We start from the raw sequence: 25,987 nt of genomic DNA, 5'->3' as shown, positions 1-25,987 counted from the left end.
AGAACTCATTCAAAATTCTGGGCAAGATTCTTCATGTTTACTAAAGCATCTTGTTACAGCACCATTAACTAGCTGCTAACATACTATATACATATGTGTATACATATACACATACATTTACCTATATACATATGCATATACATGTATGTGTGTGTGTATATATAAATATACATATATGTATGAATGTGTGTATACTGAGCACTCCCTTTAAAGCTCATTGTTCACCTTATATGTTTACACACACCCAAACTCCCCTGAGGGAAGAGCACTTGATTTGGAGTTAGAAAAGATGATTCTTCCCTTTGTTAGATCCTAGACCAAATTTGTTTTTGTGGACCTTCATTAATCATGCAGTGGTGCAAATTGAGATAAATTAGGGAGGCGAGAAAGAAAAAGGCAGCCCTTGTCAGTGCCAAGCCCTAGCTCTTCCTGGTAAAAATGATGAAGTTCTTGCCATTTGCATGACCTTCTACTAATGTCAGGGTTCAGTACCAGCCATTCTAGAGCTTGATCTTATTTATATGGCAACAGAGTGTATATCCAGAAATTTATATTCTCATAAATTCATTGAAGGATAAGAATAAAAATTGAAAGACGATTATTATGGAGAGTTATTTCGCCTTTGAATTCAGGCACAGAACAGTAACCCAGAATCCACATTTTTGTGACCATTTTACTTTCTCTGTGTTTCCATGCTTCTGTACATCGATGGTAAAGGAATGAACTTCTGCCTAAAAAGTGCTTTGAAAATGAAAAATATTCATTACTTGGCTAAAAGTAGACACTGCTGGACATTATATAGCTTTAAAGGGACAGTAAGAAGGGTCATCAGCCACCATCTTTGTTCATGGAATTGAACCAAACAAAAACACTCACCCAGGCATCAAACTCACAATTTCAGCCTCATTTGTACCATGTTCTTCCTAAGTGACCTAACCTACTTCAGATAAATAATGAGATAGATGACTCCCTTCCAAGGAACTCCTATAAGACTCTCCTCATTCAAAAATGAAAGTCTATTATCACTGGCAGAAGAACAATGTTTGACTTCAAATAAATCAATAATTTTCCTTAGTGTCACCAAAGTAGATACAAAAATACTAAAGGAAAGAAGCTGAAACTTTATTCCAATTAAATGAGGAAAAAAACTTACATACAGCAGTTTTCCTTATACTAAATTATCTCCTTAGCACTTTTTCTCCCCAAGCTTCTTTCTTGATCAACTGGTTCATTGGTATCACCATAAAGGTTATTGGAAATTTCCAAACCAAAGTATTATTCTTGATCCCAGGATCTGCCACAGAGATCTGTGAATGGAGAGGGAGAAAAAAAATGTACAAGGGAGACAGGTTTTGTGTTCCTTTAATAGTTTCTCATTTTTTTTTCTCCTAGTATCCTTGGCTACCAGATATATGCTTGGTTCAGTGTGCAAGGGGGAACAGACAAAACAGTACCAATTGTATCATCTTTGAAATCAACAAATTTCTGATTGGCCTCGAGCTGGTACAGGAGAGACAACTACATCTGGAAACCAATGTCTTCAAGCTGGAAGATGACACCAACTGCTCTGTGTCCTCAATAGAAGAGGACTTCCTCACAGCGTCAGAGCACTTAGAGGATGAGAGTGAAGTGGATGAATATAAAAATGGTAAGTCACCCACCAGTACCATATTCACTCAACTGAACTAAGGTACTTCAGAAAAATAATGAGGATCATTCAAAGACATCTGACCTGTTCCCAAGGGACTCCTATAAGGATGGAGTTACAAACTTAGAGGGGGAATAAAGGTCTTCTTAAGTCTCAGAGATTCTGAGCACATCACTTTGATTTTCTGTTCATAGAAAGGATATTGCTAATGAGAGGAAGTAATGACATTGAGATGCCAATTAAATTAATATAGAAGAATGAGTTATACCCCCACCATCCTTTTTCACTGGAGTTAAGGGGGACAGGCTAAGGGGAGAATGAGTTAGTAATGTTTATGAATTTAGTAACAACGGTAAAATGATGTAGGTGGTGAGATACTGTCTTATATCAAGAATATTATAGTTTCTTATAGATTTAGACCTGAAAGGGATTGCTATTGTTCAGCCATTTAATTGTGTCCAAGTATACTTTGTGTATATTATAGCACCATACAGATTTAGAGCTGAAAGGGATCATTGTTGCTCGTCAGTCATTTAGTTGTTTCCAACTCTACATGATCTCGTGAACCTCTATGGTGTTTTCTTGGCAAAGATACTGGAGTGGTTTCACCATTTCCTTTTCCAGTGTGCCCCCATTTTACAGATAAGGGACTTAAGTAAATAGGGGTTAAGTGACTTGCCTAGCGTCACATAGCTAGTAAGCGTCTAAGGTCATACAGATCTTCCTGACTCCAAACCTGGTGCTCTATCCACTGCACCACCTACTACCCTGAAAAGGATCATAGAAGCCATCAATTCCAGCCCCTTCACTTTATATATAAGAGAACTAAAGCACAGAGGCTAAATGACTTCTGCAAGGTCACACAATCAGTGAAGCCTGATTTGAACAAAGAACTTCCTGACTCCCAAGTCCAGTGTTCTCTCTTTAAGGTATAGATGAAGCAATTTTGTAACTGCCAAGATTCTGAGGGTCTGATGAAAAGGAAAGAATATTCTACTACTGAATTCTCAATAGCTTCTGTGACCACAGATAGTGAACCTTCCTTTATTCTACTACTCTCCTGCTACTCATAAAGGGGAGCCCCAGAATCTGCTGCTAATATTCTTAAAGTTTATTCCATGAAAGAGTCAGAGCTAATATCTGTAATGAGTCAGAAACTCTCTGTAGCAAGACTAACGTGCAGCCATTGTGAGTAGTCAGGGGTGGGGGGAATACAGGACCACGATGATCTCTTTGGTAGCTTTCTAAAGGATGAAGCTTATAATTTATCACACGAATAATTTCTAATGTCCAGTTTAAGTATATGTTGGACCCTCTGATAAAAGCTATATTATTGCTTGGTTTTCCAGAAACAAAGTTGGAAAATTTTTAATTCAAATGTTTTCTTCTCTCAAAGGACACCAGAAATGCTATTATGATGGAAATTATTCAGCCTACTGCCTCATAGGCATTTTTTTGTTCATTTCCTTGAAAAAAAATGACAACTTGATATACAAAAGCTAATAACGACTCCATTTCTTTTCTTTAGGTTATGAAAATGTAAATATCTCAGTCAATGTTACAGAAAGTAAGAAGTCAAAGGGAGCTACACAAGGGGATCTGAATTGCAAAAAGGGCAAATTACGTTATGCTTTTGAAGAAAATTATATTTGCAAAGATAACGCCATTTCACATAAATCCTCAAGGTATCTGGAAGAAACACTGAAGAGAGCAGCAGAAATTATTTTGCCAAGTACAGAGCAACTGGCCCAGCAATTGCAACAGAAAGGTGACATATCTGGGGAAGGGGGACCAGACACTAGCAATTTTGCAAAAAGCTCTAAAGATTCAGTGGAAAGTCCTCATGTCTTGCAGACTCTGGACAAGAGACATTTGGACAGAATGGTTAAGGAAGAACTAACGTCTGTATGTGAACCCATCTTAAAGCATAATGGAAACCAAGACCCTGAAAAGAGTCTGCAGAATGAAGAACAATCTCATCCTCTTCTGCAAGATGAAGGCAAAACAACTGGCCAGTATGCAACAAATCTGGCAGAATCAGTCCTGCAAGATGCATTTATTAGGCTGTCCCAGTCCCAATCAACATGTCCTATGAAATCTGTGGCAAATGTGCCCATTAAAAATGCTTTGATTTCAGAAGGCTGCCCCACCGAAGACACAGAGCTCCCTAGGTCGTGGCAACAACTTCCCAGAATAGTCATTGTACAGAGTTCAGACAGTAGTGAGGCTGTATCTGAATGGCCTGGGACAAACCCCCCAAACCTCAGTCACTGCACACAATCTGATCCCTCAGCTGAAATTTCAGGTGAACCTCATGAAGAGAAGTTCATCAGACCTCCCCAGAGTGCTCTAGAAGTGGCGTTAGCTTGTGCTGCTACTGTCATTGGAACTATTTCCAGTCCTCAGGCCACTGAAAGATTCAGATTAGAGCAAGAAACCTCAGCAGCTAATGGTCAAATGCTAGGGAATGAGGAGCTTCAAAGACAAGCCACCCAAGTACTTCAAGATGCCACAAGTATGGAATATTCATTTCCATCAGCACTGTGTGGCATGACTCAGGTGGCTAGTGCCGTTGCTGTCTGTGGTCTTGGGGAAACGCAAGAAGAAAAGTATCCTGTGGCATCAGGTGGCCTCTTATCTGCAGCAGAGGCCTCAGCAGCAGTCACCCTCCATGGTAGCATAGCCATGGGCAGTAACATGGAGACCTGGAACAAAAGCATTGCAGAGGCCCTTCTCAGGGAGGCATCTATGGTTCTGACTAAGCCTAATACCTACAGCAGCACTGGAAATTTCATGGAGTCAATGAATGGAAGGATTATTGAAACCATGTCCAGACCTCAAATCTCTTGCTTAGACAAAATCCGTGGGGATGAACTAGCAGAGGATTTATCCAATATTATCCTGAAGCATGCCCTTGAAGAAGCTAACCAGAAAAATAAAATGATTGACTCTGAGGTCGCTGAGGATCCAGACAAGAATACCCAGGATATCCTTATGGAGACTGTAAATGAACTCCTTTTCAATGTGATGTATTTCACTTTCAAGAAGATGAGCCACATTACACAGTTCAGTGAGCATCCCCCCATCTTTTCTAAGGAGAACAACAGATGGAGAGGAACAGAAATAGACCACCAGCTAACAGAGACAGCAGCTAGTCAAACAGCCCCAAGAGCCCTTGGCTATTCCACTAGTGGCATAATTAATCATTTGTACAATGCTGGTGCTGTCAAAGATCTTGTAGATGTCACACATCCAAAGAGAGATAATAATAGCAGAGGAATGACAAACATTTTTGAAAACTCCATGCTTCAATCAGAACTGCCTTTTAATAACAATGCCTATAATTTAATGGCTACAAAAACATCTCCTAAGAAAAGATACCCAAAACAAACCACTGGAGATTACCCCAGAGTTCCTAATCAGAGGCTCAGTCACAATAGGAATGGACTCAGATCCTTTTCAGATCCGTTACCAGGCAGTGGGATGCAAGAACTGATGTATACTGAATCCACCATCAACCCAGACACCCAAGAAAAACGCAACCGTGACAGCCTCCTCAATACTGAAGTTCAAGTTAACCTATCTCAATTAGGGAGCAACTTGAGGCTTCCATCTCAACCTATGCTACAAGTTAAACATACAACAGATAACTACTGTGTAATAGACTTTGCTGAAGAATTAGCAGAAACTGTTGTCTCCATGGCAACAGAAATAGCTGCAATCTGCCTGGATAATTCATATGGAAAGCAACCCTGGTTTTGTGCCTGGAAAGGGGGAAATGAATATCTGATGACACCAAGCTTGTCCTGCCGAACCCTGAAAAGAAAGAAGGAAACCCAAGCCAATGGATCCATTGTCAGGAAGCACAAGCCCCCTCGACTTAGTGAGATAAAAAGAAAAACTGATGAACACCCTGAACTCAAAGAGAGGCTAATGAACAGGGTCATGGATGAGTCTGTAAATCTTGATGATGTCCCAGATTCCGTCAACATCTTTGCGAATGAAGTAGCTGCCAAGATTATGAACCTGACAGAGTTTTCCATGGTGGATGGAATTTGGCAAGCTCAGAATCACCCTCGAAACAGGTTACTAGGTGAAAGGTTGAATCGTGTGAAAGCATCTAGCTGCGAAAGCATCCCTGAAGAGGATGCCGATTCCCGAGGATTTGTAAACAGCCTGGGTTTAATGAATACCTTGAGTCAGCCAGTTAGCCGAGCCAGCTCTGTCTCCAAACAGTCCAGCTGTGAGAGCATTACAGATGAGTTCTCCAGGTTCATGGTGAATCAAATGGAAAATGAAGGGAGGGGATTTGATTTACTGCTGGATTACTATGCTGGAAGGAATGCAAGTACCATCCTAACCTCAGCTCTGCAGCAGGTGTCTCGAAAGAACGGACACCTCAGTGTGAAGCCCAGCTGTCCCTCTAAGCAATCAAGCACAGAAAGTATAACTGAGGAGTTCTATAGGTACATGCTAAGGGACCTTGACAGAGAGAGCAAAGATAGCATATCCTCTAGCAGAAGCAGCCAAGACTGGGGCACCAGTTTGCTACCTCCTTCTCCCCGGTCACCGTTTTGTTATAGACAGTTCTCTGTGCCAGAAAGGTCTTCTTGTGCCAAGCTAACAGTGAATGCTCCAGTCAAGGCAAACTCTCTGGATGGCTTTGCTCAGAATGGCCAGCAAGACTTCTTAAGCGTTCAGCCAGTCAGCAATGTGTCTTCATCAGGTCTCTGCAAGTCTGATTCTTGTTTATATCAGAGAGGGAGAACCGACCAGATCACAAGCATATTAATTCATGAGACATGGACAAACTCAATTCAAGCCCTTATGCAAAAAAATAAAATCATAGCAGATGAGACAGAAGCGACAGATGCTGATCCTGTTTCAAGAGGTTCTCCCTGTCACAAAAAACAGTATACTAACAGATTAGGTGCAAGCACTGAGGAGAATGGAAACATTCTGCTGGTGGTTCGTCCGGATTCCTCTACTTGTACAAATAAAGACTCAGTAACAGAAAACAGACATCTTTCCACTGCAGCTCCAGACCAAGCAGCTTCTCCCATGGAACAAACACAAGCAGACTTTGTAAAACAGCATTTCTCCAGCCATGACACTGGTCTAGGGAGTCACACAGGTCCATTCTCTTGCTTGAGGGAAGTACCTTTGATTCAGATTGAAACTGATCAAAGGGATGATCTTATTGAAAAAGCAGAAGCCACTCTTTCCCAAAATATCTGTACTGAAGAAGCAAAAAAAAATGACATGAACAAAGAGAAGGACCCTGAGATGGACAGTGGCAGAAACACAGCTACAAGCTCTATCACAAACAACAGGTGAGTGAATACTATGTATCCTATGTCATACATATGGACTGACCTTCACAATAGATAGCATTTCACCATAGATGTTAGAAACTAGAGAATATTCAAAGAATTATCTGGTCTAGATTCCTTGCCTTTAGACAGGTAACGTCTTCTTATCCCCACCTCATAAATCAAACAACTGAGGCCCAGGCGGGGTTGATTGTCAATTCCTACTGTAATTCTCTTTATAGAATTACCACAAATCCAGAAGAGTATTAAATATGAACTCATTTCAGTATTCCTTTTTCCCTATAACTGAAAGTTTCTGAAAGCAAGAAATGACACAAAAGTATATAGAAAAAAAGTATATAGAAATTGAAAAGATGACTTCAAGTTAAAAAATCCTAGAGTTCTTCTAATTCAAATACTTCAGAATCAAATAACTCAAAAGACATCCAGTCCAAAATCTTACTTAAGACAAAATTGCACCCTCCTATATTATCTCCAACAAGTAGTGACGTAGTCTATTTGAGTACTTCCAGGAACAACAAACTTCATGTGACAGCTCTGGACATAGACATTTTCCTTACACTGAACCAAAATCTGACTCTTTGTAACTTCCATCTACTGATCCTACTTCTGCTCTCTGGATCAAACTAAATCTAACATGGCTGTCCTTTAAATACTTAAAATACTTGGAAATAGCTCCCTAAGTCACTCAGGGTAAAGATCCACAGTGGTTCTGTTCTCCATGTAACCTGTTTTGAGGTACCCTCATCATCCCGGTCACCCTTTTCTGAAGGTATTCCAGTTTGTCAGTGTCTCTCTAAAATCCCATACCCATAACTGAACATAATAATGCAGATAAGGTCTGATAAAAAGGATATCAGGACACACTTATATTAATGTAGCCTAAGAGAACATTAGCAGTCTAGTTTAGTCTTGTTACAGTTATGGATGTTCACTGCTTAAAAATAAGAAAATGCTTTTGTTTAGCACAGAAATGACTTTAAAATCATAAGTCCCAATAGACAGACTGACAATATCTTGAATCAGATTTTACCACTCTTGAAAATATTCATTCATGAGCCCTTGCCACACTAGGCGAAAAGCAACCAAACACTTAGCAATGAACACCAATTCTCCAAAGAAGTATAGGAATGGCAGGAGGTAGGAGGGAAGGAGGAAGGAAGAGGGAATGCTTTCTATTTTTCTGTTCTCATGTTCTTACAACCATCCTTATTCCAGATTTAGTTTCTTTTTGTTTCCTATAGGAACTATTTTGTCCCTTTTTTACATGAATAAACTGGGGTACCCAAGGACACAGAGCTAGTAAGTGTCAGAGGTACACTTTGAACCCAAAGCTTCCTGGTTCCAAGTCCAGCAATATTAACTGCTATCCCATGATACTTCTCAGGTTGGGAAAGGCATAACTACCTGGTTCATCTGAAATAGAACTATGCTTTGCTATCTCTGTGACTTAAGGGTTGGAAGTATTATTAAAAGAATTGGAGAAATTTTGAGTGATTGGCAAGATTTCAGACTTATGGATGGATGACTTCTTTCACAGGATGAGGAATAGCTATTGTCTATCATCAAAAGATGGCAGAACTACAGCAATGTAGGTAAATGTGTCTAGTGTGGTATCAATAAGAATAAAAAAATTAAGGGGGAAATTCAGGAGAAATTTTGAAGGGAAAAAAGGAATAAGGAAGAGTCAAAGAAAATCCCAAAGTTACTAACCTGAGAGAAAAAAATAATAGCAGTGCCCAAGATAGAAACAGAGTATTTGGAAAGTAGACTAAGTTTGAGATGAGGTTGTGATTAGAGGGAGATATAAGCTTAAATTTAGACTTTTGAATACTGAAATGACAGAGTGGTATCCAAACAGAGACCTGGGGTCAGAGCTCAAGTGAAAAATTAAGATTGTTTTGTGAGTTGTCTACTTGGAGGTTGACATGACAATGGATGATAACTTCAGTGATAGCAGTAGCATAAGGCAACAGAAAGAATACTGAACCTGCAACCAAAACCCCCAGGTAATTAATAAAAGTGCGGCCCGAGGCAAACCACTCTCACCTCCAGTTTCTTTATCAGTAAAATGATTATCTTAGAATAAATACTTTCTTCCTTCCAGCCCTCACATTCTCTGATTCTGGGATACTATGTAAATATGCAAGTCGATGACCATTATTAAATACCTGCTACATGTGACAGATACTATAGTAGGTGCTAGGAAGGCAAAGATAAAAAGGAAATTGTTCCTGCCCTCTAGGAGCTTACATGGGGATAGTCATTACACAGGCACAGAGTTGATGAATAGAATGGAATGGGGGAAGGAAGTTACAAAGGAAAGAGAAGACTGAGGGCAAAGTTCTAGAAACACCCAAGTTACAGGTGGAGAGGAGAGAGAGAAGCTAAGAAATAAGAAAAAAGAACTAATAGAATTATAATAAAGCTAGAAAATGAAATGGCATGCAAGGTAAGAAGGGGCAGTTTATTTTGTTTTGTTTAATTTTAAAAGGCTGGTAAACTTTATCAAAATGCTGCAGAAACAGAAAAGAATTCATTCTGTCTTCAGACGGAAAAAAGGACACTGGATTTGGCAAGATGGAGGTCAGGGGTGATCAATTTCAGTAGACTAATGATACCAGAAAACATGTTACAGGAGCATTAAGATGGGGATAAATGGGCCACAATGTGGTGAAATGTGGTGTCTGGGGAAGGCAATTGCTTTTCTAATTGCTACCTCTATGACCTTCAATTATGGGTCTAAGTTTCTTTATATTTAAACTGAAGAGGTTGGATTAGACCATGGGTTTGGAGTTTAGAAGTCATCAAGTCAGATTCCCCTCATTTTGCAAATGAGGAAAGAAAGGTACAGAGAAGATAGGGCATTTACCCAAGGTCATATAGCTAGGACATGTCTGAAGCAGGGTTTGAACCCTGGTGGGTGTTCTAGACTCCAAGTCCAGAACCCTGTCTACTACATTAAACAAATTCTGAAGCCTGTGAAATCCAACCGTGATGGTAAGGCTCCAGAACAGCCAGGAAGAAACGAGGTTCAGGTATAAGTACTCCAGTTTTTCCATGAATCAATGGTCTTATCAATATTGGTAGTACTCAGTGCACGTTACTGTGTAACTCTGGTCCATAATCTTTGTTGTATAAATGTATCTAAGCATATCTACTGAAGATGCTAGAAGCCCTCCTGTAGTCTCTAAAGTCTAGAGCATTTAACATTTCACATATACCAGTGCAATACTCCAATCCCTGTTTTTTTTTTTCATTCTTGGCATATGGCAAGCCTATCTCTTTTTCTGATCATATATTTCTTGAAAAATATACCTTACACTACCCACCACTAAGGTAATCTGGAGCTGCGTGACCTAGTCTGAAAGACTGACCAATAATCACAGAGCAAAGGGGAAAGATCTTTTCAACTGTCCTGATTCTAGAAGGCTCAAGGTCCAAAGTCTTTCAGGTTTTCTGCATTCAGCCTTTCTTCCTGTCATTTTAGACATCTCACCAGTGTGTGAATTATGATTATGAAGAGTTTAGCTCCATCCCCCCCCCCAAACAATATTCCCTTCTCAGAAGCTGTCTCATTTAACAGCATTCCTGAAATGGGAAGGATCAATGTCTAAGACCAGAGACAGGAAATAGCAATAGGTCCTTGTGATGATGAAGTGACCCATGGGGGACCATGCAACAAGCCAGGAACCCAAGTCTGGTGCCATCAGAAAGTCTTTTCACTGCAGTTCCTATTTCTTGTCACATAAGTGGATGATGCTACATTTCCTGAATTGGACAGGACAAGGACTTTCTCATTTGAGAGAAATCAAAAAGAACTGAATACAGAAAGGATTTTTCTCTTGGGATCAACACAAAAGGTAAAAAAAATGGATGATATAATTAATGTCATACTTGATTCTCAGCATCTAAAGGATATGCACATTCACAACTACATTCACAGTACAAATTAATTCTTTAAACATAGAGTATATATAGATATATATACACACATGCTCATGTTGAACACATATGCAGCATTTTATATAAATATATTTGGTTTCTTGGGGATTGTGGGAAACAAGGAAGTTCTGTTTCTACAGTTTTGGGTGATCAGATTTGTGATAGAGCACAGTCAGGTTAGAGGTCAGAAACTTGTGCATGGGCTTGATGAGGTACTGTTCCCTTGATGAGGGAAAGCCTATCAGAGAGGAGAACATGAAGTCATGATTGATGGTGTAGCAGAAGGTCCAAAATTTGGAACAGTATAAGAAGCTTCCATTATTCCAAATGCATTGCAGTCTTCCTGTAACCTCACTGGGGAGGCTACCTGTTCATTCTGGAGGAATGAACGTAAAGACTAATAAAAGCTTTCCTGATTTCACAACAAGTATTATTCTTTGATTAAAGTGAGCATGTTTCTCACATTTGGAGGCCGGTTAGTTGGACTCATTTTTCACAGGGATTAGGACTGTTATCATCTTCTTTCATATATTTAGGGACTAGTCCATAGTAAGCTTTTAATAACTTAATAAATGTTTAATAAATTAAACTGAATTGAATATATGTATGTGTATATTGTATTTAAACAAATATATGGTGTCCCAAAAGTCCTAGCACTATTTTAAGCTTTCATAAATTCAGAAATACTAATCCTGCAAACTTACAAAAATAACATTTGTAAGATTAATTATCTACTATTTTAAGACATGGATATGACAAATATATTGTTACTAAAATTCAGCCTTACCACCTTCTTGTGTTATATCCATACCCTCGGGCTTCATGGAAACTTCAAGTTGGTTTTGGTTGTCTCAGTAACATGTTGTGTTTCACAGTGCTGACTTTAATACTGAAGATACACCTGACCCTGAAATCTCTGTGGAAGTTCAAGCCCCGGAGGAGTCCCCAAACCCTCAGGGCAGCAGCAGCAGTGATGAGAGTACAGGCAGTTGGACACAGCTGGTCAACGATGAGGACAACCCCGATGACACAAGTAGCTATTTGCAGCTCAGTGAGAGATCCATGAGGTAGCTGCCTTTCATTTTTGCTTCTTGGAAAACATGGACTTATGGCAAATTCCACAATTGGGACGTATCCCTTATAAATACGTGTGTGTGTGTGTGTGTGTGTGTGTGTGTGTGTGTGTGATGAGCATCTAACACAAACACCAAAAATTAGTTTCTTCCAGTCTCTACACAATGAAGACTTTAGCCTTTGTGATGATATATTCTAAGATACCTTAACATCTTGCCATGACCTTATAACCTATGCTAAGTCCAAGGGCTGCCTTTGTTTCCTGGTAGAGAGTTATAGTTAGTTTGCTGGATGGCAAACACTGTGAAATATGTCCTGCTCATTCATCAGTGCAGTGGGTAAAGCACTGGGCCTGGAGTCAGGCAGACTCATCTTCCTCAGTTCAAATCTGGCCTCAGACACTTACTAGCTAGCTATGTGCCCCTGGGAAAGTTACTTTAATGCTGTTTGCCTCAGTTTCCTCATTTGCAAAATAAATTGCATAAGGAAATGGCAAATCACTCCAGTATCTTTGCCAAACAGCAACAAATGAGGTCACAAAGAGTCAGACATGGCTGAAATAACATTATCAGGACACAATTTACGGTGTTTGGTATAAAGCTAACTAGCTATAATTCTCTGTATATATACACATATGGATGCATGTATATATACATACATATATACCATATACATGTATACACACATATGAAGAGAAAGAAAACACTTCTGATTTTAATACTTTCTCCCTTAATCTATTACATTTCAGAGGGAACACAGGCTGGGTTTACATGAGGCGAGTACTTCCTGACTGTACTACATATTGTTTGACCTAGTTTCTCCCCTCTTCCTTTGAGTATCATTGGAACAAAAACCTAGAGAAGGTGATAAAGATGAAGCTTTGAAGGAAACAGATTCTTGGACTATCCAGGGCTTTACTATACAAAGCACTCCTCTGCCAGGTGGAAAAAAGAAAATGAACAAGTTTTCTAATTGAAATACTGTCACCCACAACTTCACAATCTGCCTCCAGATTTCTTGGCTACTCTACAGACAAAGCATAGGCTTTCCTAGAAGCCTAACTAGAAATTTCAACTCAAAGATATCTAATCTGGGTCACTTGGCTTGTTTACACACAAAATGACAAACTTCCCAAAAGTTAAATACACTGTGTCTAAACTTCAAAATCTTAAAAGAAAATGGTTGCAAGAGTGAGACTGACAAGAATGACTGAGGAGTTAAGGCAATGGGCTTGGTAGAAAGGATATGGCAGTTATCGTAATGAATGGGTTTTGTTATTTGTTTCCATCCTGGATTCCTCCCAATCCAAGAAGTTAGTATCTTCTAGGTAGCACCATAACCCCAGACAGGAACAATTTCCATAGTATCAACTTAGTGCCCATCAAAGAATACTTCCACAATATTTCACACTTGGCGATTGCCCTTTGAAAATCATACTTGCAAGAGGTATCCTTAGAAGATACAGAAGATGTGAGAAAGCTCAGTGGATTTAAAGAAACTGGATTGGTTCCATTTCACAAGTACAGACAGAGTTTTAAAAGTCTGGCTCAAATATGCTGTTTTTCAATAAGTCTATGCTGGGCTCATAGATGTGCCATATGGCGATTGTGTAACGTCTGTGGATTATGCAGTATCTGCTACCTCCTTCTCCAAGGCACACAAGGTGACAGGTGTTTTCTAAGATGCTTATGATAAAGAAGCTGTGCCACCTTGATACTACCTCTTGTCCTTTGATGTTGTGACTTTTTATGAAAACAAAGGACCAGGTGCTCATCCTTTGTAACTTCACATGGGAAATTGCCCAGAGTGAATATTTGATGCACTGCTTTCTATGGGAATTTAGATCATTTTCCTATGTCCCCAAAAGGTCACTGCAGGTCACAGCCACTGCAAATGTTCAAACAGTTCCCTCATGCACCATGTTCAGAGGTATCTGAATTTCTGCAAGCATGCATACCCGGGACATATCAAGCTACTTGTTAACAAGAGCTTCTAACACGAGAAGAAAAAAACATACCCTTAATGCCTGTGTTTATTTATTTCCCTGTTCCTGGAGCTGTAGGCTTACATGCTTAGTTATTTTCTTCATTGTGGACATATATAACTGAGGGAAGCAAAGATCAGAGCAGTAATCTCCCCTTGTTCCCAGGGAAGTGTTCTCAGAGGTTGCCGAATTAAAGTGTTGGCAATGTGGCCAAATGGTGGAGACCGGCATTAATATTTAAATTTTTGCTTTGTCAGCAATGGTAACAGTAGTACAACTAGCAGTCTTGGCATTATGGATCTGGAAATTTATCAGGAAAGCATGCCCTCTTCTCCCATGATTAAGTAAGTAATCTCAAAACTGAACTGATGTTGAGAAACACTACTCTAATTTCATCTGAAAACTCATTTGTATCATCCAAGATGCACCCAACCATGGATTTGACTTTGTCCACGCTGCTGTTCTAACCACATTCTTTGTTAATGGGAAAATGCGTTTAAGGCTTCCCATCTAGAGTGTAATATAAGGTTAGAATCACATCCTCCTTCATTACCAACAGTCTCCTAGCAATGTAGCTTTAAAAGAGGTTTCGTGTCCCCAGCTTACAATATAAATGTTTTGGATGAATGTAATCAGTACATTTAGAGGTTTCTCTTTATTCTCTAGTTTCACACACAGAAACAAAGTCCATTTAAATTGGACCAAGTCAAATCACAGTGTTCTTCACCAGAACCTGGTTTTCCCTTTACTTATTTCAGAAATATCTCTCTCAAGCTTGCCTCCCCATACCAGTCTGTTGCCATGAAAGGAGATGTAGAATTACCTGTCCAATGATTCTGCTACCTCAAAATATAAGGATACCTGAACTAACATGGAGCAAGATGCAGTAGAATAAAGGAACATTTAGAAACATGATGCAAGAAATTTGGATAAAAATATCAAGAAATACCACGGTAACATGGATCAGGATGACTCCCAAAACCTATATCTAGTCTCCCTATCAACAGAAATGAATGTAATCTATTGTTAGGTGCCCACGTGTCTTCTTACTATTCATGGGCATTTAGATTTCCAGAAAGAATGAAGTCTAATTGCTTTATGACCTATTTCCTCAGTCCCTATTTAAAGTTAAAATGTTTGTAAAGAGTCAGTTGATCAGGTCTCTGGCCTATAGTTTTACTCAGAGGATCAATCTTAAATTTTTAGCAATTCAAATTTGTCATTTAAACTTCCTTCCCTGCTTCCTCCCAGACATTAAATAGAATGCGGACAGACACCTGTTTATAAGTTTCATCTTTTATCAGGAAGTAGAGCTTAGGAAAATTCCTTTGACCTCAATTTAACTCTTTCCTGAATAAGCATTCCTTCACCTACCTTTTCTCTTTTTGCTCAGCTCAATGGGCTCTAAGACTTGTAACCTGGGAATGCAGAGATCACCACTGGATCTAGAATCTCCTGGCTCCAAAGCCACAAAAATTACACTATATTCTTTTCCCATGTCATATCATTGCTGTTAGGGAGCATCATTCTTCTCCAAGCAATTAGGCATTCATCAAAGGACAAGGTACCTGTAAGTTTCAGGTTCCTTCACTTTTACTCCCTTCACCTTACCAAAGGATAGAAATGGATCTTATCAACCAAAGCCATAGAGAAGATAGGGAAGTGTATTTAATCAATAAGAATTACATTTTCCCACATGTCTTTGGTTCTAGCCAAGAAAGGTAAAGGATAAACATAGCCCTATACACCATGAAAATATCATTCACTTAAACCTTGAGTTGAGTCATATTGGCATTAGTCAAACAAAACACATTTTAAAAGCCCCTACTACATACCAGACACTGTATTAGGAAAGAGAACTGGGGTCTGATAAATGCCACTCATTTTTGCAATTTAGACTCTGTCCTCCTTTGATTTCCTTTTCCCCTATTTTAGATAAAAGCAGTGTAGAAGGAAGAAAGAAATATTTTCCAAATTGCAATGTAAGTTTCTCTTCCTTCCATGCAATGGAAGAAGCAGATTGTGACAAGGCAACGTATTTACCTTTGGGTGCCTGGTCAGCAAAAAATGAGTTACACAAACAGAAAGGCTCAGTCACTGAAACAGGAAAAATATCTATAAAAATACAAATAAAAATACTCTGTTCTGAAGAGTATCTGTGTAGAGTAGATAGGGAAAAAAAATAGAACAGAGCATCTTTTGCAATACCATGTCCACAAGTCATATTTTTCTTCACTTTATCTTTTCCCATGTATCTTAAAGTTTGCTAATAGTCCAGTAGCTTTCACTGCTAACTAGGTCACCTTTCCTTGACCAAATGAGATTCAAAGCTCCTCAATCTTCCCAGTGATTACTATTATGTAATAATATATTAATTCACATTTCTATAGTTGCTGACGTTTTGCAATCCATTTTCCTCAAGGCAATCCTGGGAAGTTAATAGGGTGAGTTTCATCGTCACCATTTTACAGAGAGACAGAGGGGATTAGTGAGAAAGCTGTAATACCAGAGACAATAAGTGTCAGAGCTAGCTTCCAAGGCCTGGCCTCTTTCCATTATACCATTCTGCCTCTCACAGAATTACAGAATTCAGAGCTGGAAGGGACCTCAACAATGAAAGAGAGTAAGGAACCCATCACCTCATCTTCCATTGGCTATCTCATTATTCCTATATGTTACCAACTGCACGTTATTGATGTTGTTTTTCCCCTAAAGTGAACTTGTAGAAGAAAAGGAATGCCTTAAAGAACCATCAGAAAAGCTAGAGGGTAAGACAAGGTGCCATAATTTGACACAAAATTGGCTGTATTTTTTGACACTGAAAACCTGGTAAATCTATGCTTGTGTCTATACTCAGAGTGTACTTCCAAATTGTCCATGGGAACAGCCAGCTGCCAAAGAAACCTGTTGGTGATAAACTTTGATCTGGAGCCAGAGTGCCCTGATGCAGAACTTCGTGCTACACTGCAATGGATAGCGGCCTCAGAACTTGGAATTTCCACCATCTACTTTAAGAAATCTCAGGAAAACAGAATTGAAAAGGTACTTTTCCAGATTTTTAGATAACATTCCCAAAAAAATGTGGGTTTTAATAACACCAGAAATACAATGAAAGCTAAGTAAATATCATACCTTATTTTGGCCTTGGATATTTTAACTACTCATATAGAATGTAGATTTAAAATGGTCCTTACAGATTATTTTATCTACTTCATTAATTTTACTAAGGAAGAATCTGAGATTTCCAAGAGGTGAAGGGTGGCAGGTACCATGTTATCCTTATCTTTGCATCCCCAGAATCTAACATAGGGGCTAATATATAGCTAAATGAAAAATGTTTAATAAATTGAATTAGTTTGTATAATATCACACAGCTAATTAGCAGTAGAGCCAAAATCTGAACTGAGGTCCACTGAGTCTAAATCCAGTGCTATTTCCAAGACAACATCCTAATTCTTTCACATGGGAAACTTTATGTGTCTATGGCAGGTCATATGTCTCTGGCAGGCCAAGGCAGTACATTTTATCCTTTGATCCAAAAATTGATCAATTCTAAAAAATCTCTCCACTTGTCTCTTTAAGTCTAGTGTCTGGCAAAGAGCAGGCAGTTAATAAATACTAATTAAATTGAATTCTTCTGCTCTAAAGTGCTGCATTTCCCATTATGTCATGAAATATGTCTTGATCTCTTTCTTCATGGTACACAAACACTTACAAGAGATCACAATTTCCCATGATATATATTTAAGGAAGTGATTCAATTGTTCTGTTAAATGAGAAAAAGTCTGAGGCTCTTTGGTTATAAATGCACTTATGTTGGGAACTATGCTCAGAACACTCATATTTATAAGAGGCAGTTTCTCAAGGAAAAATGATAATTTTTTAATTCACAAAGAAAGCTATATATCAGGGAAGACTTTCACAGGATCTCAGATTCATTGTCTCTCCTTGGTAGATAGAGGGCTACAAAGCTGGAAAATACATCCTTAGTCACAGGAATCCAAAACTTTAATTCCCCATGTTGTAACCTAAGACTAGGCTCTACAGGATATGCACTGTTAAGACAATGCTTTAATACAGACCTAATAGTGTGCATCATAATATCCCACATATCAAATGTACTGAGTAGTGTTTGAGATTATTGGCATTAGAAGAGCACAACTCACATGTAAATGAATTTGACCTAAATTCCAAGAGATCTCAAAAAGGAAAAAAAAATCTTTAGCACCTAATTTCTAACATTAAAACATGCAAAAGTTTATCGTGCAAAAGTTAAATATTGTTTTTCTTCCACCTCCACTCCCTACTCTTCCCCACCATCTGTCTTAACTCTAATGGTTTAACCTTCTCCATGCTACTTACTAGCTCAAGGTGGAAATAAAAGGAGGATTATAGGAGTGACACTAAGCAAAACAGGAGTTCTCTTACTCATGTTTAGCGTCTCCCCAATTCCATGATTCCCTCCTCCAGTACCCAGTGCTCCCACAATATGCCAATGATTTCCTCAACCTCCCTTCAGTACCCCATGCTCCACACTTTTCATGCTCTCTTCCTCCTATCAGCTTGTGTCTCCTGCATTCCAATTTCCTTGGGCTGTAACCTTTGATATCACAGTGACAGATAATGGGCCAGTGAATTGTCTTCAAATTCCACCACCTAAGAATCTATCTTCCTGGAGAAGGATACCCCAATGTAGAAGAGCAATCCAATTACATTATCTCTGCCCAGCCTAAGAGCCAAGTTGAGAGAACTGAACACATATACAGTAAGAATGTATGCTCATCCCTCCCTGTGGGTCACTTGTCTGAAGAATAAATATGAACAAGCTGGATGGTTGTGTCTTTAAAGCTCCATTTCCCCAACTAGCCCATGAGCAAAGCTGTAACAACAGTGAGAAGTATAAAATGCATCACCTTGGTTTTTAAGAAAGCACAGCTTTAGTCATGGCAATTTTTTAAACAATACAATGGAAAAGTCTAATTACAGCTGTATCTCATATACTCTTGCATCACCCCCACAAAAGTAATTGTCCCTTTAGCAACATGGATAAATAACTTATCATTTTTTCTCTTAGGACCATCTCTCCAAAATATTCTATCCCCAAGCATGTCAAGGGCTGAAACATTCATCTTTTAGAGTCCCTTGGAGCCTACCAAGACAAAATTACATATTACGTTAAAGAACTAGGAAGGGATCTTCGAGATCAGAAAGATGAAGTCATTTGCTCAAGTAAAAAGTGCCTTGGCTTGGATTTGAACACAGGTCTTGTGACTCTAAGTTCATCACTCTCTGCATCGCACAGTGATCTGCATATATCATGGCAGCTCAAAATCATCAACCATTTCTTAGGTTGCAAATACTGTAACATCTAAGGCAAAGTGCCTAAATAAGAGACTTCTTGGCATCCTTCACCATTCAGCAGAGCATTTTAAAACCTCATTAATTCTGATTGTTTTTTTAATTATGTGAGTTATTAAATGGCCATTGTCAGGTACCAAGGGAGTGAAAAGACAACATTATCACTTGCTACCACAGATGTGTTACAGAAGGGCGACAGCTCCTCATTAGTTCCTCATCAGTTTGGATAAGGTGGCAGAAGTTTCTAAGCCAAAGTCAGAAAAGGTCATTTTCATGTAACTAAGTCCCACTGGGTACTCTCATTGTCTTTTTTTATCTTGGCTTTTAACTCCCTAGCAACCATTTTTGTTCTATCTTTTCCAGCCTAAGAATCATTCGACTTGACAAGAAAAACAGAAGCAAAATAACTGTTGAGCAGATAATGGAGTCATCCATTTAGAGCTAAAAAGAATCTCAGAGGCCAGCTAGTCTAAACTTGCCTTAAGTTACATGAGTAGTAAATGTGAGAAGTAGGATCTGAACTCAGGTCCCAAGGGTGACGCCAGCAAGTACATTAAAGTCCTCTTACTACAAAAGTACTTCACCCTTTCCACCATTGTCCATTATCATTATACCATCCAGAATGATCATTATGCTTAGTTCTTTCTGCTCCAATTGCTTTAAAATAAAAAAACAACCTTTCCTTTGTTTTTTTTAGCATTCCTTACCTGTCTTAAGTACTCCTTTAACAGAGGAATGTTGTTCTTTTCTCTTAATCTTCTAGTGTCTTCTCTTGCTTCCATCTTTTATACTTAAGGTTGTCGACGAGTTCCCCTGTAAATCCTCCTTAACCTCTGGACAAAACCCCCTTTTCCTTCTTTTCATAATCATTTCTTTGTGTACCTTCAGCTTGGAGGCTGACTTCCCTCACAGGCCACAGGATTCTACCTCCCCAACACTGGATACGAAATGGAAAGAGATCAATGGAACACAGAATTCAAAATGTGGCTGGTCACGCTGGCTTGGGAGATAAAGTCAATCAAGTTAACAGCAGTCGAATGTTAGGGTTAAATTAATAAGAAAAGATTCACTTCAATCAATATTTTACCAAGTATGATTTATTTGAGAATACTTATGGGACTATTATTTTGTATACACTTCTAAAAAAGATATTATACTTTCTCCTCTCTCCATGTATGCTATCTGAAAATCATAAACATAATTTAAACCACATTCAATCTCATTTCCAAATGATAACATACTAGAAGAACAACTCTCAGTTTTTTCACTGGATTCTGCAAACAATTGACCCTGTTGATAAAACGCACCAAGAAGAACAGGGTTTGTCCTATACACAATACTACTCTTCAGTTGCAGGCATTATATATGCTACTAAAGTGTTTATTAAAGTTTAGAACTGGAGATGCAAATAGCATGTAGCTCTCCAAGATGTATTTGACAAAATATTTGCTCTTAAGGATTCAGATGCTGCTACACATGGAGATATCTGATGAGTTATTGATTGTGACACTGAAGGGCAGGAAAAACTCTGATTTTCATTTTTGGTGCAGAGAAAAAAAAAAGGCAGGTGCCTGCCACCCAAGGCTCATTATTAAAATGCCAGAGCCCTTCAACGGGCAGATGTCATGAAAGATTTGTAGGCATATGCTCAAGAGAGCAACAAAACCCTTGGCTATAAGAATGAGCAGGATATGTCCTTGACCTTCAAATCCTGACTCCTCTAATCACTTACACCATCTTCATTTTTACAAAAGAAGTCAGGAAACCTTTCTGTTTATCAGCTTGCAGGTATTTCAAGGTTAGAGCTGGCCAAGACCAACCACTATAATCTACTGAGCTCATTCCAGGTCAGGAAATCAGCCTGAATTCAGGAACCTTAGAGGTATTCAAAGGCCAAGGCTTCATCCCAAAGACTTCTATATCATAGGAGAGAGAGAACAACAATATTTCAAGTTCACATAGTATTCAAAAGTTTTCAAAATGCATTTCACATAACCCTGACACAAGCAAAGACTTTCTTTTAAATACTTGGATTTCTGTAAAAATTCATAGCAACAGTATTTCAAATCATACAGTCATCAGATGTACATAGTTATCAAAAAGTCGCACCATTTACTTGGCATCTCTGGCCCCTTCAGCTTTCTATGCTTCATCTGTATTGGCACTGGCATTTTCTGCAAGGTTTTTCCAATCCATGCTGGTGTCCACCTTTATTTCTCTTTAGGTAACCTCTCTTACTTCTTTAGGTTTGTGTTCTGGCTTTGGAGTTGTGACAGGTGATGCAGAAAACTCTTGATCTCCTCTGTGTTTATTAACCTCAGTTTTATCTCCCTTAGCATCTTCTTCACCCTGAGATCTGTTTTCTATTCACAAATTTGTCATGTATTATTGTCCTCATTCGACAGATGAGAAAACTGAAACCCAGCAATATAAACAACTTGCCCATATTTACTCAGTCAGTAAATGGCAAGTCTTCTGACTCCAGATTCAGTGTTCTACTACACTGAGTAGCTTCATCGGCCAATATTACGTCATTTGGAGTAATAAACTCTAATAGCAAATACTGCAGCAACAATCCCATAGTTCTGGGCTATACCACTACAACCCTGTTTTCATAGCAAGCCATTAGAACAAGAAGCCCAGATACTGGGATCCCAAATAAAGATAAATGGAAGGCAACCACCTCCTACCACTTCAGAAAATACCTAGCAATCCATGTAACTTGAGACAAGAGACACAAGTTGGGGGAAAGTTCTCCAGAAACAATGTTTTCCCCCTCCTTTACTCTCCCTCTATACCTCCCACTGCTTGCAGGTAAGTAATGATCCAAAGGAAGGAGGTAGGAAGGATGTGATTTCCTTAAGATACTAGATAGATTATGGATAGATAGATACATAGAAATGATAGATAATGAAGATACAAAACTATATACATACACATACTCATCCTATAGCCCCACTGGCATTCCAAGACAGGTCACATGTCACGTGTCACCAAGACAAAGATTGGAACAATTCATGCCTTTCTGGCTGCCATTTAAATTCCAGAATTCTATCTCTTTCTCTCTGCAATAGCAAAAGTGAATTATGGGGTCATTTATGAACCCAAACAAGTAAAGAGTCTAGATGATTCCCACAACTTTCTCTTTGTAACCATAGCTATCTGGGGCAACTTTTCAAATTTAGTCTTTGTGTATGGAAAAGAGAAATAACCAAAAGGTAGAGAAGAATAAACCAATGGTTAAATCTGTTGTCACACAACTCTTTCATAAGTCAAAGAAGATCTGATAAGTAATTGAACCTAATGTTCTACTTCACTGCAGTTCCTGGATGTTGTGCAGTTAGTTCATCAGAAGGCCTGGAAGGTGGGTGACATATTTCACGCAGTGGTCCAATACTGCAAACTGCAGGAGGAGAGAAAGGAGCTGAAACCAAGCCTCTTTGACTGGCTCCTGGAGTTGGGATAAGGCAGCTGCGCCCATAAAGTCTTTTCATCTTTTATTCCAGCTTAGGTTACAGTGGTTTGTGCAATGCTCTAAGTTTTCCCATAACATTAGCAGAATTGTTTAAAAAAAATCTGCTCCTAAAGTGTGTTACATACAGATATGCTCAAAAGAATAAAGAAATGAAATTAAGACATTTTTATTCATCGTTAAAACCTGTAGGCAAGTTTTGAAATATTGTGTTTTAGAAAATATTGTATCAAAAGGGAAACTCTTCTTTGCTGTGAAATAGGTAAGCTTGTGAATAAGCTTGAACCATAAGAAGACTGCTGTGGCTACATATTTTTGTAATAAAATGTTGTGGAATATCTTTATTTACATGAATCAACTGAAAATTAATATTGGTCAAAAAAAATTTTGTAAACAATGGTATTGGTGTCATGTAACCTATACACAGTAGTCATTCAGAAGGTAACCAAACCGCAGGAATGCATAAGAAATGATGGATTCTAGGTCCCTTTTAGGCTCAAAGGGGCAACCAGGTGGAATAAAGGATATGTCCGGCCTGGAGTCAGGAAAACTCATCTTTCTGAGTTCAAATCTGGCCCTGGACACTTACTAGCTGCATGACCCTGGGTTAAGTGACTTAACTCTGTTTTCCTCAGTTTTGTTATCTGTAAAATGAGCTGGAGAAGGAAAGGGCAAATCACTCCAGTATCTTTGCCAAGAAAACCCCAAAAGGAGTCACAAAAAGGTGGATACGAATGAACAATAACAAAATTAGGCTCAAAATATTGTCCCTTTTAGATGTATCTCAGCAGACTTTACCCAAAACCTTTTCAAGGCTTCCACTGGCATGTTTCTATTTCTTCAGTTAATCCACCAGCAACTGCTGCCTTTCCTCTACAACAACTGAAAACTTCTGTAATTATGAAAATGTCAGTTTTTCAGGGTAAAATGGTGACTTCTCTGAATAACTTTACACTCTGATTATACAATTCCTATTTTAAGAAGAACATACTAGAAAAAAAATGCTTTGAGAAAATCACCTCAGAATTTCATTTTATTTTGACCTCTAAACTTAGTGGTTTATTTTGAATATGAATGTTTTGGAGTAGTATGCTATATTGTACTACTACTACCAAGACATTCATGTCACTGGTGTAACATCATATGCTAGCACTGACATGACCAGGTTGCAGCACACAATTATTCTTTCTCCCAACTCTGCCAAAAGAGATTGGCAGTGAATCTGGGGTTAAAAAAAATTCTTGTCATTTTTAAAGAGTTTAGAAAACACCTTTGCTACCATATAAAACAACAGTGCCCATCTTCCCATAATAATATTATTATACAACAAGATTGCTGCCTCTGTTCCACCAATATAAAGTAAAATATTCCCTACCTTTTATTTTCATACTCAAAGTTTCTCAAAGGAATTCTTCAAATATTCTCCTTTTATACTAATTTTTTTTAGCTTCTGAAATCTCTGAATTTGCAGATCCTGAAGGTTAAAATAAAGGATGAAAAAGTCATATAATCAAAATTATTGCCCTAAGACCCATTTCTATCCAAGCCCATGCTGAAATGGCCAAAAAAGGTGGCCATTCTTTCTCCAAAGCATCTTTTCCTTGCTGAACAAGCATCAAAAACCCATTCAATGGTCCCAGATGATTCAGATCATGGAATTCACACTATGCCCAATGATCAAATCTGAACCAACATACTTTGTCCATATCAAAAGTACTTTGTCCTGTGAAATGGAAGGGATGTTTTTATTTTTCAGACTAACTCTTAATAATTGTATGTAGCCTTTATTGTGATAGAATAAATGTTTACTTATCTTACAAAGCACAAATTATATGACAAGACTGTAAAAGTGTGATGTTGTTAAATATGTTGTACTTAATGTTGCAAATTAAACTGAAATAAATTTAAGTTATAGAATTTGGCATTTTTGAGGGGTGTTTTTCTCCCCTAAAATAACACGTGTATTTTTCATGTGGGAAATGAGACAAAGATATGCAGTGGTAAAAACACAAAACAAACACTAAGGTTTCAATCCCTGCCACTCCTCACTTTATCACTTACTGTGAATTCTTGGGGAAATCACTTTACCTTTCTGGGGTTCAGTTTCCTCATCTGTAAAATTAGCCAGATATGTCTTAAGGATTCTTCTGTTTCTAAAATTCCGTAAGTCATACTGAAAAGCTTTGGTATCTTCCCCTATTACTCTAAGGAAAATAATTTGTAAAAATTAATAAATGTTTCTCCATTAAAATTCTTTGGTAGGACCTTTAGATAGGATCTCTTGGTAAGAACATTCAGATATGCTTTTTAGTTTTCTATCAGGTACTGAAGGGCTCTTAATTATCCTTCAGTGTCCTTCTGATGTCCTCCTATACCCATCTACTAGACCTTCTCCTCTAATGGACATTTCTATGACAGTACGAGGTATTGTGGGATAGAGGAAAACACACGAGATTTGGAGTCAGAAGACATTTAAATTCCAGAGCTGCTACTGGATGGTTGTCAGTCAGGATTTTGTGGACTGAAAGTCTGGATATCTAGGATCTTTTCCTGGATCTGACAGAACAAGTCCTCTATAATGTTGGGTGAATTATGGTACTTTCCCTGAAAGAGATGGACAAGCAAACTTCTACATTTCCTTCCATCTTGTGCAATAAACTGTGGTTACATTTAAATGAAACATTTTATTAATATTTGATTAAGTAGAGAAGAAAATATGGTCTAAAATTTTCAGACTGCTAGGCAACAGAGCCTCCCTGATTATCTCTGATTATTCCCCTATACCTGTTCTAGAAGCTAACGTAACTTTTGTATATTCCCTAGTCATGGCACCGTGCACACAGTAAGTGCTTAATAAATATTTGTGCCTTGAAGTTTTTTTCCTCTCAACTATAGTGTACTACTCTGCTGACAACAATAACTAAAAATCTCCCTAACATCTTGTGATAATATTCCCTGAAGACAACAACATTTCTTCACCAAGAATTAAAATCAATCAATTAACAAGCATTTATTAAGTTCTTACTGGGGGGTGAGATAGCGAGGGCCAGCTAGGTGATGCTGCATTGAGCAGGATATCAGGAAGACCCGAGTTCAAATCTAAACTCAGACACTTACTAGCTCTGACCCTGGGCAAGTCACTTCACCTTGTCTACCTCAATTTCTCCATCTGT

At 38.4% G+C, this 25,987-nt stretch overlaps 1 protein-coding gene and 1 long non-coding RNA gene across 4 annotated transcripts in view; one reads left to right on the top strand and one right to left on the bottom strand.

The window, feature by feature from the left end:
• SPHKAP (SPHK1 interactor, AKAP domain containing) overlaps positions 1 to 24,731 on the top strand; it is a 170,715-nt gene extending 145,984 nt beyond the window's left edge. For 2 of the 3 annotated variants that reach the window (XM_072618077.1, XM_072618078.1), the window contains exons 6-12: positions 1,393 to 1,648; positions 3,177 to 6,981; positions 11,802 to 11,993; positions 14,242 to 14,328; positions 16,700 to 16,752; positions 16,842 to 17,026; positions 22,665 to 24,731. In XM_072618077.1, the coding sequence (XP_072474178.1) occupies positions 1,393 to 1,648; positions 3,177 to 6,981; positions 11,802 to 11,993; positions 14,242 to 14,328; positions 16,700 to 16,752; positions 16,842 to 17,026; positions 22,665 to 22,808 (4,722 nt within the window). In that variant the 3' untranslated portion in view covers positions 22,809 to 24,731. The remainder of the gene's footprint in view (positions 1 to 1,392; positions 1,649 to 3,176; positions 6,982 to 11,801; positions 11,994 to 14,241; positions 14,329 to 16,699; positions 16,753 to 16,841; positions 17,027 to 22,664) is intronic. The other variant, XM_072618079.1, reaches the window with a different exon arrangement.
• On the bottom strand, positions 1,104 to 24,288 carry LOC140509943 (uncharacterized). The gene is made up of 3 exons (XR_011969013.1): positions 24,190 to 24,288; positions 20,050 to 22,407; positions 1,104 to 1,307 (listed from the first exon to the last, which is right to left on the bottom strand). It is a non-coding gene; the product is annotated as an uncharacterized lncRNA (long non-coding RNA).
• Positions 24,732 to 25,987: the final 1,256 nt, after the last annotated feature.

This window comes from Notamacropus eugenii, chromosome 6 (genome assembly GCF_028372415.1).
Source record: "Notamacropus eugenii isolate mMacEug1 chromosome 6, mMacEug1.pri_v2, whole genome shotgun sequence".
In the NCBI taxonomy this organism is placed as follows: Eukaryota; Metazoa; Chordata; class Mammalia; order Diprotodontia; family Macropodidae; genus Notamacropus; species Notamacropus eugenii.
Note: the sequence above shows the minus strand (reverse complement) of the source record. Positions and strands in the feature narration are given on the sequence as shown.